General features: G+C 35.4%; 1 protein-coding gene and 1 non-coding gene across 2 annotated transcripts; both read left to right on the top strand.

The window, feature by feature from the left end:
* The first annotated feature begins 3,658 nt into the window (after positions 1-3,658).
* On the top strand, positions 3,659-9,927 carry LOC107470257 (apyrase 2). Its single transcript, XM_016089653.3, has 9 exons — positions 3,659-4,585; positions 4,685-4,813; positions 4,907-4,963; positions 5,049-5,141; positions 8,187-8,392; positions 8,569-8,660; positions 8,848-9,065; positions 9,163-9,352; positions 9,460-9,927. Exons 1-9 carry the CDS (start codon positions 4,274-4,276, stop codon positions 9,570-9,572), a joined length of 1,410 nt encoding a protein of 469 aa, XP_015945139.1. The 5' UTR covers positions 3,659-4,273; the 3' UTR covers positions 9,573-9,927.
* A 1,149-nt stretch (positions 9,928-11,076) lies between these two features.
* On the top strand, positions 11,077-11,172 carry LOC127739970 (small nucleolar RNA Z159/U59). Its single transcript, XR_008000711.1, has one exon. It is a non-coding gene; the product is annotated as a small nucleolar RNA Z159/U59 (small nucleolar RNA).
* Positions 11,173-18,679: the final 7,507 nt, after the last annotated feature.

Below are 18,679 nucleotides of genomic sequence, written 5' to 3'. Positions count from 1 at the left end.
ATGAGTACTAGTAGTCTTGCATATGCAGATATCCTGAGACTCATCACAAAAGTAGTGTATATGGTTTAATTAAACACTGCCTAACCAACCAGCTTGTATACATATGCATGTTCAACTTTTAAATTGCATCTTCACTCTATGTTCTATTCAATCATATCTTTAAAGTTATTTGTTCAACCTTCAGTTTTAGTTAGCTACATGAATTAATTTTTCAGAAAAAAAGAAAAAAAGAAATTTATGGAATCTTATTTTCAGCTAAATATATATTAATCACCAATGAAATATTTGCCCAGAATTTGGTTAATTATCAAACTTATATTGAATTATATTCATTATTCTATATTTGTTTGTCTTTGTGCATGTATGTTACTTCTATTATCCAATTGCGTTAATTATATCACAATTTAATTATTATATTAGTCTAAGATTAATTAATGTTATCTGGCATGCTACATGTGTTTATGCAAGGCTTTTAAGATGCCAAGAAAAGCTAAGTACACGAAAGTTACAAGCGTGGCGCCACCACGTCAGTAGCCTGCAGTTGCACCTCCTGCATCCTCACCATCTGCTAACGATGACTGGCTCATCCCTCCGCCCCCTATTAATGGTGGTGTATCCGCAGCGGCTCCTCTCCGACCCTTTCGTCCGTCTCGGACTGAACCAAGACCTGAGCCACAGACTGCTAACGGTGTACAGGTGACGAAACCGTGCAATGAGGACGTTGACCCAGAGGCGAACGAGGTAGATTCGTTTGAAGAACACATTGACAGGATGTTTGCTACTTCTGATGCTGAAAAGCACAAAGGATGAAAGACTACTGAGTTTTGGGATGTGAACTCATTGGTAATAAGTGTTGAACCATACGACTTTTTAATTGATTAGCTAATGATATTGTTATGTTTCTCACATGTTGTGCACATTGTAGACATGAATTTGATTTTTTTTTCTATTTTTAGATTCTGATGGAATAGTCAAGCAAGCTAAAATGAGTGTGAGGGAGGCTATGGAGCGGTCTCTTAATGGAAGCAAGGTCATACTGAGGTTCAATGACGAGCTACAAGCAGTCGGAGATGGAGCTGGAATGTTGAGTGGCATTCTAGGAGTGCTTGGTTCTGATTATAGCAAGTTTCCTATCTGTGAGAAGAGTTGGACAAAGGTGCAAGGCAAAGACACGGTTTATAATGATTGCATAAAGGTAAAATGACTTTCAGCATTTGTTGAATCATATCAAACATTCAACTTACAATTACTTACTGTTGGACCTTATTTGTCGCAGGAGATGTTCCACTTTCAAGAAGATAGCGGTGGTAGAATCAAGAAAACATTTTTGCGACAAATGGGGAGGTCCTGGCAATAGAAAGTGTGCTGAGTTATCTGGTCCAAAAGCAAGGTGGGAAGCTGCCACCAGACATCGCTGCACGGATGAATTCTTTGGATGAACATGACAGAAATTAGAAATTAGGATATATGTGATAGTTTGTTTTTCAGTATATGCTTTTTTTATAATAACTATGCATTTTTAATTATTAGCTAAGTACTTTACCTTTTTTGGTGAATATTGAATTATTTTATTGATATTAAAATAAACATGTTGGTTTATTTCGTAATTAAATATTCATGAGTTTTTTTTCATAGTGCAAAATTTTAGAGAAAAAAATATAAGATTCTTTAAATAAAAAATAAAAGATAGAAAAAAATTATAATATAATAAAAAGTTCATAAAATTAAATAACGATAATATTCTTTAAATTAAAAAAAAGAAAAAAACTCCCGAATTATAAAATAAATTTTTATAAAATTTTATATAAAACAAATGCTATGAATAGCGGCGGTTTAAAATCGCCGCAAATAAAGTCAAGTAAAAAATCTGTAGCAAATAGAGGCGGTTCGAAACCGCTGCAACTAAATTTCTTAAAAAGCGTTTGTGCAAATTGCGGCGATCGAGGATTGTCACAAAAACGTGGGTGAAATCACTCTGGATAATATAGCGGCGGTTTTAAACCACCGCTAAACAGAACGACACAAAATACCCAATTTGCGGCGGTTATGCTAGTGGTTGCTGAAAACCGCCGCAAAATGTGATGCCTGCGCCTTTATTTGCTGCGGATAATGTGTCGCTGAATCGCCGCAAATCAGCAATTAAACCGCTACTATTCTCCGCATGTGCCGTAGTGAGCTGCCATCAGACATCGCTGTAGGGATGAATTTCTTGGAGGGACAGAGCGAAAAATAGATATTAGGATCAGATGTTGTTTTATTTTATTTGAATTATATATTTTTTAAGGTTGATTATGCAACTCTTAACAAAAGATAAACTTTTATTAATATTTTTATAAATATATTAAGTTGTTTCGCAGGTATATCTTCATTTGTTTTCACCGTTAATTTAGATTTTTAGATGACAAATAATAAGATTTGTAATATTAAAATAATCAAAAAAGGGGAAAAATATCTCTAAAATATTAAAAAAACGTGGCAATTTGGGCTGCAAGATACAACCATTTGCGGCATTTTATACTGTAATGAGCATAACAGTGGACAATAAATTTAAAAATTGCGCCGTCGAATTTTGCAGCGGTGGATAACTGTAAAAAAAATTGAAAAAATTAGTTGATTTGGATTGCGGCAGTTTCTGTCAATCACAAAATATGAGGTTAATTCTGTCAGTTCTATATTGCGGTGGTTATGAACTACCGCAATATTATCTCACGCTATATATATGATTTGTTGCAGTTATACCAGTAGTTGTTGAAAACTGTTAGAATTAAGTTTTGCGACAGTTTTAAATCGTCGCAAATAGCAAATAAAATCGCTGCAATTTTCTGTGTTTCTTGTAGTATTTATTGTTTAAATGTATGGTTATTTTATATGTTAAAAGTGCACAAAATAAACTTATGAAAGAAAGATAAATATATCATAACTTTTTAATTCAAAGACACATAGTTTTTGACTAATTAAAGATACAAAAACATCCATGAATTTTTAAATTAGGAGACATTTAAGTTCTTCCGTCTAAAATATATAAGAATAAATCGATTTTTCAAAGGGATTTAGATGTCTCGCGTTTTAAAAAGCGAGAGATGTTTTTTGTATTTTTAATTAATTAATAATTATTTGTCTTGAAGAGAAAAAGTTAGAAACTCATTTATTGTTTACTCTAAACTTATTATATAATAATTGTGTATCAATAGTTACTAATATTTTATGATTCTACTTTTATATCTATTAAATATGTAAAAGGATGATAAAATTAAAATTAGTTGAGATGCAATTTATTTATAACTTAATTAAGAGATTTTATATTCAAATTTTAGAAATAGTTAAACAATAATTTTATAAATTATATATAATAAAAAATGTTAAAAAAAATATGTAAACTAACCCTTCTTATATCTCTATTATATATGGTATAAATATATTAGAGATAATAGTTTATCGTCTAATTTTAAAAAGAATACGGGAGTAATTAATTATCATAAGTTTATATTTATATGGTAGAAGAAAATTTTATAAATATTGATATCCAAACCCGTATTTTTAAGTAAAGTCAAAACTCAAAAGTTCATTCTTCGTAAGCACTTTACAGTTTACACTCGAGATCGTATAAACTACGTAACCTTTTACCCCTTTATATATACGTACATAAATACAGACGACGCTACGGAAACGCGGAAAGATTCAGAGCAGAACAGAATATCAAACAACTCGCTTTATCCCTTCCTCCGACACCGAGTCCGACTCGGTGGGCTTCCCTTCCAACTTACAGTTACATACACTATTTAACCATTTTTCCCGCAACACATACACAGACACTGCCACAATTACACAAACATTTCTCTCACAATACACACAGTGTTAGAGAGAGAGAGAGACACACGCGCGCACTTAAAGCACAAAATCGAAATCGTTTATTTTCAGTGCCAACCGAAACGTGCATTTTGCGTCGTTTAATCCCCGTCTCCGTCGTTTAATACGACGGATCACTGTGACACGCCGTTTTCACAATCCCCGCCGTCGTTTCGCGATCTCCGTCATTGTTGTCGTCGTTGTCGTATTAAATTATAGCAATAACAGTTGAAAACCCCAAGGAACAGAGCTGGAGCCGCTACAAGATTCCAAGCAGTTGAAGGCTCCGCCAGTCGCCGCCGCCAACGGTCAGATCCGTTATCGATCGCCGTCCTCCGCCGAGCTCTTCGACGGACAGTCCAGCGGGAACTCACCTCCGTCACACGCCGCGGACCACAACTCGTCGGAATTCGAGCATTCCGGAAAAATGCTGAAGCGCCCCGGCCGCCAGGAATCCCTCGCCGACAAGATCTACCGGTTCCGAGCAACGCTGCTCGTGGTGTCGATCCCGCTTATCCTCATCACCTTCGTTCTCTACATGATGCCTTCTTCTTCGTCCAATGAGTCCGTCGCAGAGTTCACCCTCGTCAACCGGAAGATTTCGCCGGAGAAGAATCCCGGCGGATCCTATGCCGTGATCTTTGACGCCGGCAGCTCCGGCAGCCGCGTCCACGTCTTTCACTTCGATCAAAACATGGATCTCGTCCACATTGGAAAAGATCTCGAGCTCTTCATTCAGGTCAAAATTAAATCGCTGATCTGTTTGCGGCTTTAGATCTTGCAGTTTTCTTTTTTTATCGTTTAACTTAATAGTGTTTGATTTTGTGTATTTTTGCAGATTAAACCCGGCTTGAGCGCGTACGCTCAGAATCCGCAGCAGGCAGCGGAATCTCTGGTCTCGCTTTTGGATAAGGCGGAGAGTGTAGTTCCAAGGGAATTGCGATCCAAAACACCAGTGCGAGTTGGGGTGAGTGTCTTCCTTTTACTACTATATTTTGTGTGTTAATTTTGCATGAGTTTTCTGAAGAAGACTTGAATTTGGATTTGTTTGATAATGCAGGCAACTGCTGGTTTGAGGGCTTTGGAAGGAGATGCATCTGATAGGATCTTGCAAGCGGTGATTATTGCTGTGTACCTCTCATGTTGAATTATTTAAGCAGTTAACCGAACCTTCTTATTGATCTGAATTTCATTGATTTAAGGTGAGGGACTTGCTTAAACAAAGAAGCAGCTTGAAATCTGAGGCCGATGCGGTTACAGTGTTGGATGGAAATCAAGAAGGTGCTTTTCAATGGGTATGACTTGTAAACTTAATCTTGTTTGTACCATTATGTATCCTGAATAGAGGAGGATTGTCAAGCTTTTCATTGACATAGATTGGATTTATAAATCTGAGACCAGGTTAGGGACTAGAGGAGCATCGGCTTTCTATTACTTATGTAGGTCATAGAGCATATTACTAAAATTATCCCTTGATTTACCTGATGGTGATTGTTGTGGTGGTTGTGGGATTTGAATTCTATACAACAGGGTTTAATTGCTAGTGGTTGGGGAAACAAGATCCAAATGCCTCCTGGTCAAACTTTGTCCATTTCCAACCATAAAACAAGCAAGCCTATAGGATGTGAATTCTCCAAAAAGAATGAAATGTTTCAGAATTACTATACTTCAGTTCATTGGCAGTCCAGTTTAATTGCTGATTCAGTCTATAATGAAATAGCAGTCAGATGTACAATCGATACTATTACAGTTCGAGTTAGTGCATTTTTTCTATAATAAATATTTTACAGGGGATTAAATTAAAATTTATGTATCATTTATAAAGAAAATTTGAGATTTGGGGGGTTCTCCGCCACTGGCAGTGGCTAGCTTGGTAGTCCTATCCTAGTTGAAGCAACCTTTTAACAAACATGCCCCGGTATCTACTATCATGATGGGGAGCATGTTTACAACTTAAACCAACTACATTGCATCTTTTGAAAAACCTGCAGGCCGAAATTGAAACATTAAACAAACATGCGGATCACTAGTGTGTTTTTAATGTATGCTAGGCCAAAAGCTATTGTCTACATTCCCATCTTTGCTTGGTTTCAAAAACTGATATGGCAACTTTTACAACATGATTTGTTTCTGAGTTTGTGTAGTGCATAAAACTTGAGCCAGACCTGTTTTGACAGCTCCAATTTTGCATCCAAATTCCAATGGATTGTGATTGCATCTATTACTCATTGCCTCGGGGAAAATGAAAATATGGGTGTGGAGTGTTACTCGCTCTACGATTTTTGGGTAATTTAGTGAAGCTTGAATTATTATCTATTAATGCCATTCTGCTTAATGAGAAAATATTTTTTGTTAGTTGAAGAATGGGTTAAAAAGTTTGCTGGTTTACGTATATTACTAGCTCTTCCATGGAATATGCGCTTGAAAATATTCTCTTAACATGCAGAAGTAGAATAACCTGCTTCTATGCTTGCTCTAGAGAGTTTCATTCTTCCTAATTCATTTTGATCTCCTGTTCCGTGTAGGAACTTTTCATAATTTTATCCATCCTATTTGTATGATGGAATTCTTATTTATTTTGACATGCAGTCCTTGTTGAAAATGTCTGGCTTGTGAGTAATCTTAATGCATGCACTTTGTACTTTGGATTGTAATTGCATCACCTTTCTGTGACTTTGTGATTTTCCTCTGTAGCTTTAACTTGAGTTTTACCTGCTCCATATTCTCTTGAATTAGTGAACGCTTTGTTAACCGTTTTCTTATTGATCCAAAATGTTTTAAAGCCTATTAATATTTTGCTAACGACTGCTGTATGTATAATAAGATTTTTCCAGGTAAAATTGATTTTGTAATTTAACTATTATCTGTTGATTTGCAGCATCAATTTTCATATATTTTCTTTAAGTGTAATTTAATATTTTAGTTATTAAAAACTATTCAATCTGAATTAATATAGTGTTCATATTAATTCAAGTTTCCTAATTATTACTCTAGCAATCAGCCAACGTTGAAGATCCCTCACTATTTTTGTAGGGTGTGATTTTTATTTTTTTTTTATTAAAGAAAGTAAGAGAAAGAGAAGGGAATGGATCCTCTCAATTGGAACTCAATTGTAAAATCCAATTGAGAGGGCTGGTTTAAATGAGAGTTGTTTTATATAAGACTGATATGATTTAATATGATTCTCTTGCATTAATGATCTAGACTAGAACAAAACGTCATGTGAGCATTTTAAGTGATCATCTAACCTTTTGATAACTTTTGATCCTGCCAACCATGTTTATGTGTAAATGTGAGTTATGTACCGAGCCAATTAGAAATTAAGGACCTAATTGTAATTGTGTGGGTTGGGTAACTAGCCTAGTTGGGAAGTGAGTGAGGGTGAGCGTTCTGTTATGAGAGAGAGAGGTGAGAACTATAAAGGACTATGGGGAAGTAGTGGGAAGGGGTTAAAAAAAGAAAGAAGCAATGGGATCAGAGGCTAGGAGAGAATCAGATCTCTTGAATACGTGATACTTTCTTACACCTTTTTAGTAAATAATATAAACAAATACTAGGAAATTGGGTGATATCTCATTGAAGAACTCCATCTTCCTTGCCCTATTATTACTGCTTCATTCTTCTACTTACTCTAGATGCCAGGTTCTTACATTGTTAAGTACCTAAAGAAATTAGGCAACAACACAACTTAAAAACTAGCTATTAAGGGGGAAGGACTACTCTGTTTAAATACAACATCAAGCATCTCATACCAACCGATATAGGACTTTGGGCACTCTATAATACCCAAGTCCCTAACAATACACCGCCCTTGGAAAGCCGAGTTCTACAGCGTCTTCACTCTATCTACACTGGTCAAGTGGTAGCCACTTTGCTACTAGCTATTAGTATTCGGTATTCACCTTAATCCAGCCTATGGGTAGCCCTTTCTATGACGCCGACAACCAAGGCTCTGATGCCATTGTAAAGTACCTATGGAAAGTGGGAAGCTACACCTTAAAAGCTAGCTACTAAAGGGGAAGAACCACTCTTTTTAAATATAACATCAAGCATCCCATACTACTTGATGTAGGACTTCGGCCATCCCATAATACCCAAGCCCCTAGCAGTGTGTGCGTGAGAGTGTGGCATCAGGAAATTATTATTTATTTTAGATCTCCAAAATTTAGAAAATAGATTTGTTTAAAATAAACAGAAAGACAAAATTACTACAATATTTCGGTTGTTGGGTACAAAATTTTGAGTTGCAGCTTTGAGGGAATTAGGATATTGTATATTCTATCCCTTCTAAGAGAAGATTCAGTAATTTATTGATCTGACCTGGTCCTGTTTTTATTTAGGTGACTATCAACTATTTATTGGGAAATGTAGGAAAAGATTATTCAAAGACTGTTGGTGTAGTTGATCTTGGGGGTGGATCTGTTCAAATGGCATATGCCATTTCAGAGACGGATGCTGCCATGGCTCCTAAAGTATTGGAAGGAGAGGACCCATATGTTAAGGAGATGTTCTTGAGGGGAAGGAAATACTACCTCTATGTTCACAGGTTTCTACTTACTCTTGATATGCTATTTTGAGATGTTATCTTCTACAGCTTCTAGGAGCATTAACTTTTGGACCTGAATACTTCCACTTTTTGGTCTTTATCATGATATATATTCAGATATATAAGTTTTCCATGAGTACCATGCTCCAAGGCTAATATATTTTATAATATTTCAGTTATTTGCACTATGGTTTACTAGCAGCCCGTGCAGAGATTTTAAAGGTGTCTGATGATGCAGAAAACCCTTGCATCTTAGCTGGCTTCGATGGTAAATATAGCTTCTAATTTTTGTATGCTTATTGTTTGTTTTGATGCCCCTTTTTCTTTTAATTTTAACCGAATAGGGACAAGAAGCTCTTGAAGTCAGTTTTTGTTCATATTATTGTCATATGTATATATTTTCCCTTTGCACCTTATAATTTTGATAACAAGTAAATGTTTTCAATTCTTCTTAGGATCATATAATTATGGGGGAAAATCAATTAGGGCCTCATCTTCCCCTTCTGGTGCAAGCTTAAATGAATGCAAAGGCATAGCTCTTAAGGCTCTCAAAGTTAATGAGTCAACATGTACTCATATGAAGTGCACTTTTGGTGGGATATGGAATGGTGGAGGTGGGGATGGACAAAAGAACCTTTTTGTTGCCTCGTTTTTCTTTGATCGCGCAGCTGAGGTATTTTATCATGTTATCCAACCTTGGAGCAATTGCTGATAGTCGTCATTTCTAACGCCTCCTGTATGGCCATTCTAATCATGCTATTCATTCACAGGCTGGTATTGCTGACTCAAACTCACCTGTTGCAATAGTTCGCCCAGCAGATTTTGAGGATGCAGCTAAGAAAGCTTGTCAAACAAAACTTGAGGATGCCAAATCCAGTTATCCACATACGGAGGATGGAAACCTTCCATACATTTGCATGGATCTTGTATACCAATATACATTGCTTGTTGATGGATTTGGTAGGTTTTATTCAGATGCTAGTATAGTTGTGCATGAGAATGGTATTCGTGCGAAGTCTGAGTAACAGTGTTTTCTTCCTGGACTGATTTCTTCCATTTGTTGGCAGGTATCTATCCATGGCAAGAGATTACATTGGTGAAGAAAGTAAAATATAATGATGCCCTTGTTGAGGCAGCATGGCCCCTAGGCAGCGCCATAGAAGCTGTATCATCTACGTAACTGATACGTATATCGTCTAAATTGTTGGGGCACGAGTTTTATATGAACGTTTTTTAGCCAAAATACCGCCATCAATTATGATCAGAAATTGCTTTCAGGCTGAATTGACATTGGATATGAATATGAATTGTGTCGATTTCGGGAATAATGGGAGAAGGTTAGCTTCATTAATTTTTCACATGTAATTAATTCAGATTATACCACCTGATTTATGGCCTTGGAAGATTCATTCGATTCATTAGTGCATCTAGATATATGTTGTTTTTAAGAGATGAACTAAATGGTGATACTTATACCATTTCATTTTTGTTCTATAAATGATTGTATCCGTGGTAATAGTCAATCCTTTCCTTTCTCTCGTTGGGTTGTTGAGCTTTAGCAAAGGTTAAACATGCCAGCCAGTGGAGTACTGGAGTATCAGATAACTCATCGTTGTTTTACTCATACAATTAATCGCTAATTTATACAAACCACAATAGCACAGACTCGTTAATTTGGTATGATGTTTAAAACTTTCTCGATACTTCTGGCTGAGCAACATAGCATTTTATCCACTTTTGATTGGTGAATGTCAATTTTTTTTCATTCGTTTCTATAGTACCTGTGGTGGGTGTCTACCAGATATCACAATGGTGCCTTATTTCATATCACAAGCCATGATGAGTCCCGTTGGAAGTGAATTCATTGATTGCTTAAACTATATCTGCTGGGATGCAAGTTTTGAGTAGGATTGTAATGAATCTTTCATATACAAAATAATATGCTAATATCTCTCGGAATCAACCTCTTATTTTGTAAGAAGCCTCCTAGATATGTGATATTACTTGAGGGGTTAATTAGGCATGTTAGAACAATGGATGCTAACAATGTTACTCCAAATTCTGTTAGCCTGTTACTTACAACTCCCTCATGAAACCTTTCTGCAAAGCCTGCGAAATGGATGAAACTAAAGAAGTCTTTGATGCCATGCTGAAGAACGGTCTATCACCAATGATTCGGACTCTTCGTGCTTTCTTTCGTATATTAAGAACCAAAGCAGAAGTATTTGAGCATAAAAATTTTTGAATTTTATAATTATATTAATTCTTTAATTGAATAATATATAACTATATATGATAACAAAAAATTATGACACATAATAAATTGAATTTTGGGTATATTTATTATTTCAATATAATAATCTTCTATTTGAGACCATCAATCATGTGTTTAGTTTTGTAATTCAAAGTTGATGTTGGCTAAATATATCTAATGTATAAGCGATATCAAGTTGTAATCAAAACATGATAACTTCCACTTAAGTAACACAGTATTATTATGCACTCTTTTTAAGTTTTAAGGAAACTTTTTACTGAGATTAATTCTATTATCTATCAATAGGTAACTGTAACTCTTTTTAGAATTTCCCTTTTATAATTTTTAGTTGATATCTTGTTATACTTTTTACTGAGAAAGATTTTCACAAATTAATTGATTCACTCTTTGCCATTAACTGCTGAAATTGATTTCTGATGAGGATCAATTTCTGTAAAACTTTCGTTCTTCTTCTGATGAACAATTCTATGAGGAATGCTTTTTTGAAGACCTGAACCGAGGAGGAAAAAAAATGCCATCATTGATTTCTTATCCGAAGAATATGTAGGATTTGAGTAATGATTGATTTTTTTATTTTATTTTTGAGTTATTGCGGCAGAATCATTTATGGTGGTTTTATTTTTTATTTTTTTGGTTTTTCACGGTGTCTCCCAACTCGGCAAGCCAATGATTAATCCGCCGTGATACTGAGCTTCATTTAAGGATTTGTCGTTGGCCAATGAATTGCTGCATGCACAAGGCAAAATTCGAACTCCCGACATTAACTTAAACGGACTAGCTAGCTAACCACTAGACCAATCCAACTTTGGTTTTTTATGGTGGTTTTATAATTATAGCAACTTCATAAAGTTGACTTCTCAAACTTTAAGATGGTTTTAAGTCTCTGTTTTTGACATTTTCAAATTTATGACGGTTCGAATTTGGGACCATGATGAACTGCTGGTTCGCTATACCTGCCTGTGACGTCACATGGGTCGATGGGATAGTCACGGTAGAGAGCGATGACTAAATAGTCCTTGGAGATTTGGTGGAAGCTCTCCCTCTACCACGACCACGAGATTCACTCGATCTACTTCTGCTACCTATCTTCCTGTCTGTAAAGAGAATATATTATTAACAATAATCAGCATATATACTACACAAATAATTCAATATTTTGATTATTTAAAAAAAATTTGACATAATCTCCCCTAAAATTTGACATATATCCACCTTTACGGTTTCCACAAATCCAACTAACCTTAATTCACAGCATCAGTCAAAGCACAATTAAATTCACAAATTTTCTAGCAGAATATATTAACTTGTTTTGATACTTGCATTCATACTATATATGTAATGTTGTACATATAATATTATAATGTCTAACACAGTAATTTATTTAATTCAATTAAAGAGTTTAAATAATTCAATATTTAGGTTATTTAAAAAAATTGACATAACCTCTCCTAAAATTTGATATATATCCACCTTTACGGTTCTCACAAATCCAACCAACATCAATCCACAGCATCATGAGTTAGAACACAATTAAATTCACAATATTTCTAGCAGATTATAATAACTTATTTTCATATAAAGGTAAATTTACAAACTTTAGAATTAACTATTGCTACTATTAAACACTGCATAATATATAGGTAAGTGTATTATATGAACTTAAGGCTTGTAACATTTTCTTGGTATATTTTCTACTTCGAAATTCAAGCATCTTATACTTCTTCCTAAATCCTAAGTCAACATACAACTAAATATAATTCCTAAATTAACTTCATCCTAAATCCTAAATTACCATATGATAACCAAATCCTAAATCCTAAATTTAACTTTGACCCTAAACCCTAATTAGCATATAATAATCAAATCTTAAATTCTAAATTAACATATGACTAATTCCTAAATCCTAAATCCTAAATTAACTTCATCCTAAATCCTAAATTAGCATATGATAACCAAATCCTAAATTCTAAATGAACTTAATGCTAAATCCTAAATTAGCATATAATAATCAAACTCTAAATCCTAAATTAACATATAACTAAATACTAAATTAACATATAACTAAATTCTAAATTAACTTAAACAAGAAAAAAGAGAGACCATGGAACCTAAGAGGAGAACAGAGGAAGAAGAATAGAGAGAAAGTGGGAGTTGTATTGGTGCTAGACGGCAATAGCGTTAGTGCTGGACGGTGACAGCGTTGGTACTGGACGGCAACGACCGCAAATTAAACGAATAGAGAGAAAGAGGGAATCACGGCTGATGGAGGGGCAGGCGGCGGCAGGGCTGAGGACGGATGTCGGGAAGAGGCGGCGGTTAGATAGAGAAAGGGAGAAAAGAGGTTAGAGAGAGAGAGAGATAGAGAGAAAATTTCAAAATGAAAGGGGAGAGGGTTCACACTTTGAATTTTAGGACTTGTTACCATCGGATTTACCGGCAGATAAATCCGATAGTAACTCATTGCGGGTCACCAAAACACATTATTTCACTAAAATGGGTTTACTGGCAGATTCTTCCGACGGTAAATCTGACGCTAAATTTCGCGCCTATTTCTCCCATTTTTCCTCCAAGTATTATTGGCAAATTTACTATCAAAAACTGGAATACACTGGTAACGAATTGACCAAATGAGTTTCACATCAAAATCGTTCATAAATCTGTCAGCAAATCCGACGCTAATGTGTAACGCTAAATCCGAGAATAAATCCGATGGTACACAACATTTTTCTTGTAGTAAAGAGGAAGAAGAAGGAAAGGGGGAGACATCGCAACGGCTCTGTGGTTGCCGGCGGTGACAGTGAAGATGGAACAATGGTAGTGGCGGTGATGGTAAGTGGCTGTTCGCGAGGGCTAAGGTGTGACCAGAGGAAAAGAGAAGAATGGGAGAAGAAGAAGAAGGAGATAGGGGTCTTTGCGGTGGGTTGATAGCTAGGAGAGCGGGCTGCGATGTTGGTAGTTTCGGTGGTGACAGATGATGGTGTTGGGGAGAGCAAAAAAAACGGATGGGAGAGAGAGAGAGTGAGACTCGAATGAGGGGGGAAGAGGGTTCATTCTTTGAATATACGGCTCAACTACTGTCGAAAAAATTCGACTGTAAACCATTGCGGGTCACCAAAACGCAACATTTAACAAAGTGGGTTTACCGTCAGATCTTTCCAACGGTAAATCTGACCCTAAAAGACGCACCAATTTATTTTTGTTTTCCCCCAAATATTACCAATGAATTTACTATCAGAAACATAAATCTGCCGGTAATTACTTAACCATACGAATTTGACTCCGTTACTACCAGTAAATTCGCCGCTACTCTTCGACACTAATTTCAATGGTAAATTCGACGGTATTCAGCGTTTTTCTTGTAATGTCGTGTGACATATTTTAGTTGATAAATTAGTAATATAATGTAGTTATACTTTAATTTTAATTTTAATATTTTAATTTTAATTATAATTAGAGTATATCATGTTATACATTTTGATTATTAAATTTGTAATTAGTCATTGATAATGATATATAAAAGAGATAGAGTAGGTGAATGAACGAGAGAGATGGAGAAAGAAAAAAGAGGAGAGAACTCATTAATTTTAGAAGAAAAAATTTTATTTCAATTACAATGAGAGACTAAATTAGTAAAATTAGTACTAGATAATAGATAAAATAATAAAAAAAAAAGACTAAATTGAATCACAATTTGAATTTGTCCACATCATCTAGTTGTTGTAGTGCCCAGTGTGGCAATATAGTGCTATATCATTATTGCAATTGCTGACTTAGAACTAAAAAGAATTCCAGAAATCACTATGGTTCCTGAAACTCAATCCAGGAGACTACTATAATAAAATTAGAATCTTAAGAACTAAATTATGTAATCGCATGGATCTCATAGACTACTACGAGAATTTACTTGATGCTTATCGGTATGGACGCAATTTAACTACACTACTTCCATACTATAAATTGGCCCTTGTTAGGGATTTTTTAAATAAATAAAAGGATAAGCATAATAATTACTACAAACACTATAAGAAAAATGTTGAGTATATTTACCAAAAAATAATCTATCGATAATATATTTATTGGCAGATTTCCATTAAAACTAATCCGACAATATAATTGTTGCTGGTAATAAATTATCGTCAGATTTTTCAATCCACCAGTAGTTACCGTCGGATTTTGTGACAGATTCTTTGCCTAAAAGCTATTTAATTACTGACGAAAATTTTTTGCCGATAATTTTAGCGCTCTATTATTTTCTTTTTTGCCTAATTATCGTTGAATTTTTTTCTCGATAAATTAAATTTTTTTAAAAAAATGTATGCACAATTAGTGGTCAAATTCATTTTTTTGCACAATTAGTAGTCAAATTCTAAATAATAGAAACCAAATATGCTAAATTAAATATCAAGTGTACAAATAAAATGAAAATTCAAATAAATAAAATTCAATGAAACAATCTAGAACAAAACTCTGATCACTAAAGATCCTGATAGTCGTCGTCATCATCCCCTACCTAGTCCTGCTGAGACGATGGATTAGGCGGTGATGTCGGTGCCCCTTCAGTAGCGCCATTGCCACTGGTGTGCATATGATCTTGGTACACCACCATCTATTATTCCATTCGCTGAAGCCGCTCCAGCTCTCGCTTCCACTCCAGCCTGAGAGAATTTGTGTCTAACATGCATGTGAGGATCTTTTGATAGCTCTCCTCAGACTGTTGCAGCCGCTAAGCCTGATAGTAAAGGCTCTAGATGAGCTCCAGCATCTGCTTTCTTAAATCAATGTTGTCTTCGGGATCGACAAGATGGTTGGTGGAAAAGATGGATGAAGGTCTCAATGTGGAGGCGCGGAGGTTGTTAGCGAAGAACGATCCCAACCCATAGACGCAATGCTTGTACAACTCAGATGTGGTCTTGTGCCAAACCGTATTAGGATCGACTTCTGATGTAGCGAAATTGTTGCCGTCGTCTCGAGTATGTTGAGATTGCTGGATTGAGGCCTCCAATCTCTACGTGTAGGACTCCTATGTAACACATATTATGATTACGACTATAGTTAATTGAAAATTTTATATCACATGATGTTTACTCACATAATGATCCGCAGCTTGCTGATCAGCAAATTTCTCCTTATTCTCCTTCAAGATGTGAGTATACTTGAAGGTCTTCGCTATCATCACATCACAATCCAATGACTTAGACTACACTTGTTGAAACAATATATTTAACCAAGTAATAATGACATTATATTTCAAAAACAAAGAGAATTTAATAACAAAATAAAGCAAGTTACATACCAACCTGGCCTTTGTCTTCATGAAAGTTGCTAACCCAACGATCTACTTTGATGACTTGGACAATGCCCAGTTAGCTCTGTTTGTGAGACGATGATGCCTGAACCCCCCATTAGTCTTCCAATGGACATACAGTGCCTTCTTGATGTCGGGACAGAGCCAAATAGTGAGGTGGTCGCACCTCTCACGTACGTCCTCAATCATTTATTGAAGCTGCCTAGTCATCTGATGGTCGAAGATCTTCCTGATGATGACATCGTGAGTCTTGTCTCATATAAATTTCTCCTACTCAAAGAATATTTAGCACTAGTTAATCAAAATTAAATACATAATTAAACAAAATAGAAGATATAAACTAAAGTTTGAATATGTTGAGTTTTTACCGCCCACTTCTGAAACTATTGCTCTCTAGTTTCAGCAGGGATTATTTTACAGCTCGGCCATGGGTACTCGCACATCAGCTTGATGACATTGGTACACTCTTGCATACATGCATTGTTATTTGGTACAAAACTATCAATGAAAAACTTAAGATTAGTAGTTTAGTAACAAGTTATTTGAAGTAATCTATAAACGTCAATTATTTTTAGATTTTTAGAAATTTTGACAAAGTTTCATCTATAACTAGAAGGTGCCAAAAACTCTATCCATCAACAATTCACTTAAACAATTCAAAAACAAACTAATATGAAATTATATGACTTAAGAAGCAACATCTATTAACAATAAAGAATTCTCAAATACTTTCAACAGTTCAAACCTACTAACCTAAATCGAACCTATCTTAACAATCTAATTCCGCTAAAATTAGAAATTTGAATGTAACTAAATTAATCTAACAAACTAAAGAAGAAAACTTTAGATTAGCAACCACATATTGAATAAGAATGTCAAAATAGTTTGCATATAAAAGACTTAAAATAGTACTCACGCCGTCAAACCATCAAGCCAAATCGTCATCTGTACAATGAGAGATGGTAGAGGGACATCTGGTTAGGATCCGGGAGAAGATTCTGGCACCACGGTGTTTGTCGCGGGAGGAATCATCATCGAAATAGTGGGCTGCTAAACGGATGGAAGTGGTAGAGGAATTCACTCTGGTGAAGCAGTTGGATGATTTTTTGGTGGCAGAGGTGGTGTAGCATAAGGAGCCACTTAGTTAGGGTTAGAGACCATGATGAATGGCTGATCCTATGCACCCATTGCCTGTGATGTCCCACGGGTAGAGGGTGATGATTGAGAAGACCTAGGGGTATTAGTAGACACCCTCCCTCTACCACAACCACAAGGTCGATTTATGATACATCTGACTATCGTCTGATAAACCACAATTTTATAGTTTATATTGGATTGAATTGAGTGGATTTTGTCATCTTTTGTCACACTTATTCATATAAATTGCATGTATTTGAGATTCCTTCCTAATTGTGCTTAAGAATGAAAACGTGCTTCCTAGGCCTTAAAATTGCTAATTTTTAATCATCTTTTATCACCATTCGATATTGTGATATGTTTGTTAAGTAATTTCAGAATTTATAGGATAGAAATGACTTAGAGGATGAAGAGGAAGCACGCTAAGAGAAAAGAACACAAGAAATTAAAGATTTGAGAAGCTGGCTTCGACGAGTACGCATGGCTGACGCGTGCGCGTGACCAGGAGCGTCGTCCACTGACGCATACGCATGATTGACGCGTACGCGTGGCCAGGTGCAAAGTTCAACGACGATACGCATGGCTGACACGTACACGTGACAAATGGCACATGCCTCAGTAAAGCAAAAATGTTGGAGGCAATTTTTTGGGTGATTTTGGCCCAGTCTCAAGCTCGAAAATAAAGACAAGAGGCTGGAGATGGAGCTGGGGGGATTCATTGATTCATCCTTCATTCCTACACTTTAGTTTTAGGTTTTAGATGTATAATTCTAGAGAGAGAGAGGCTCTATCCTCTCTCTAGGTTTTAGGGTTTCTTCTTTTATTTTCAATTTCATCTAGGTTTAGGTTCCGCTTCTTATTTTGATTCAAGTTCCTCTTTTAATTTTTTGTTATTACCTCTTCGCTTCCTTAGTTTTATATGTTGTTTCCTTTATCTTGTTGCTTTATTGTTCATGACTCTTTGTTGATTCCAATTTTCTTTTAATACACTTTGAGGCATTCTATGTTTATTGTCGCTTTCTTCAATTTGCTGTTATTGTCTCTTGCAATTGTTACTCTTAGATTTTACTATTTTGTGTTAATTTTCTATGTTTTTATTTTGTGTCTTCCAAGTGTTTGATGAAATGCTTGGGTGTATTTTAAACTAGATTTTGTGTTCTTGGTTTGGATTGAGTAATTTTGAGACCCTTGAATTGTCAAAGTCTCTTGTTCATTGGTGATTGAAAGTTGCTAGTTGGCTTGAGTTTCACTAAATCTCGTCTTTAATTAGGACTTGTGAATTAAGTTGATTTTGCTCACTTGACTTTTCTTCAATTGTTAGAAGTTAACTAAGTGAGAGCAAAAGGCAATTACCATCACGATTGACGATGATAATGAGAATAGGAATTCCAATTCTTAACCCTTGCTAGGACTTTTCTTAGTTGTTAGTTTATTTTCTTGTTACTTAAATTTTATTGTTAATCAAACCCAAAAACCCCAAAAAAGATACAATCTCATAACCAATAATAAACACACTTCCCTGCAATTCCTTGAGAGACGACCCGAGGTTTAAATACTTCGGTTTATTTTT

This window comes from Arachis duranensis, chromosome 6, assembly GCF_000817695.3.
Source record: "Arachis duranensis cultivar V14167 chromosome 6, aradu.V14167.gnm2.J7QH, whole genome shotgun sequence".
Taxonomy (NCBI): Eukaryota; Viridiplantae; Streptophyta; class Magnoliopsida; order Fabales; family Fabaceae; genus Arachis; species Arachis duranensis.
Note: the sequence above shows the minus strand (reverse complement) of the source record. Positions and strands in the feature narration are given on the sequence as shown.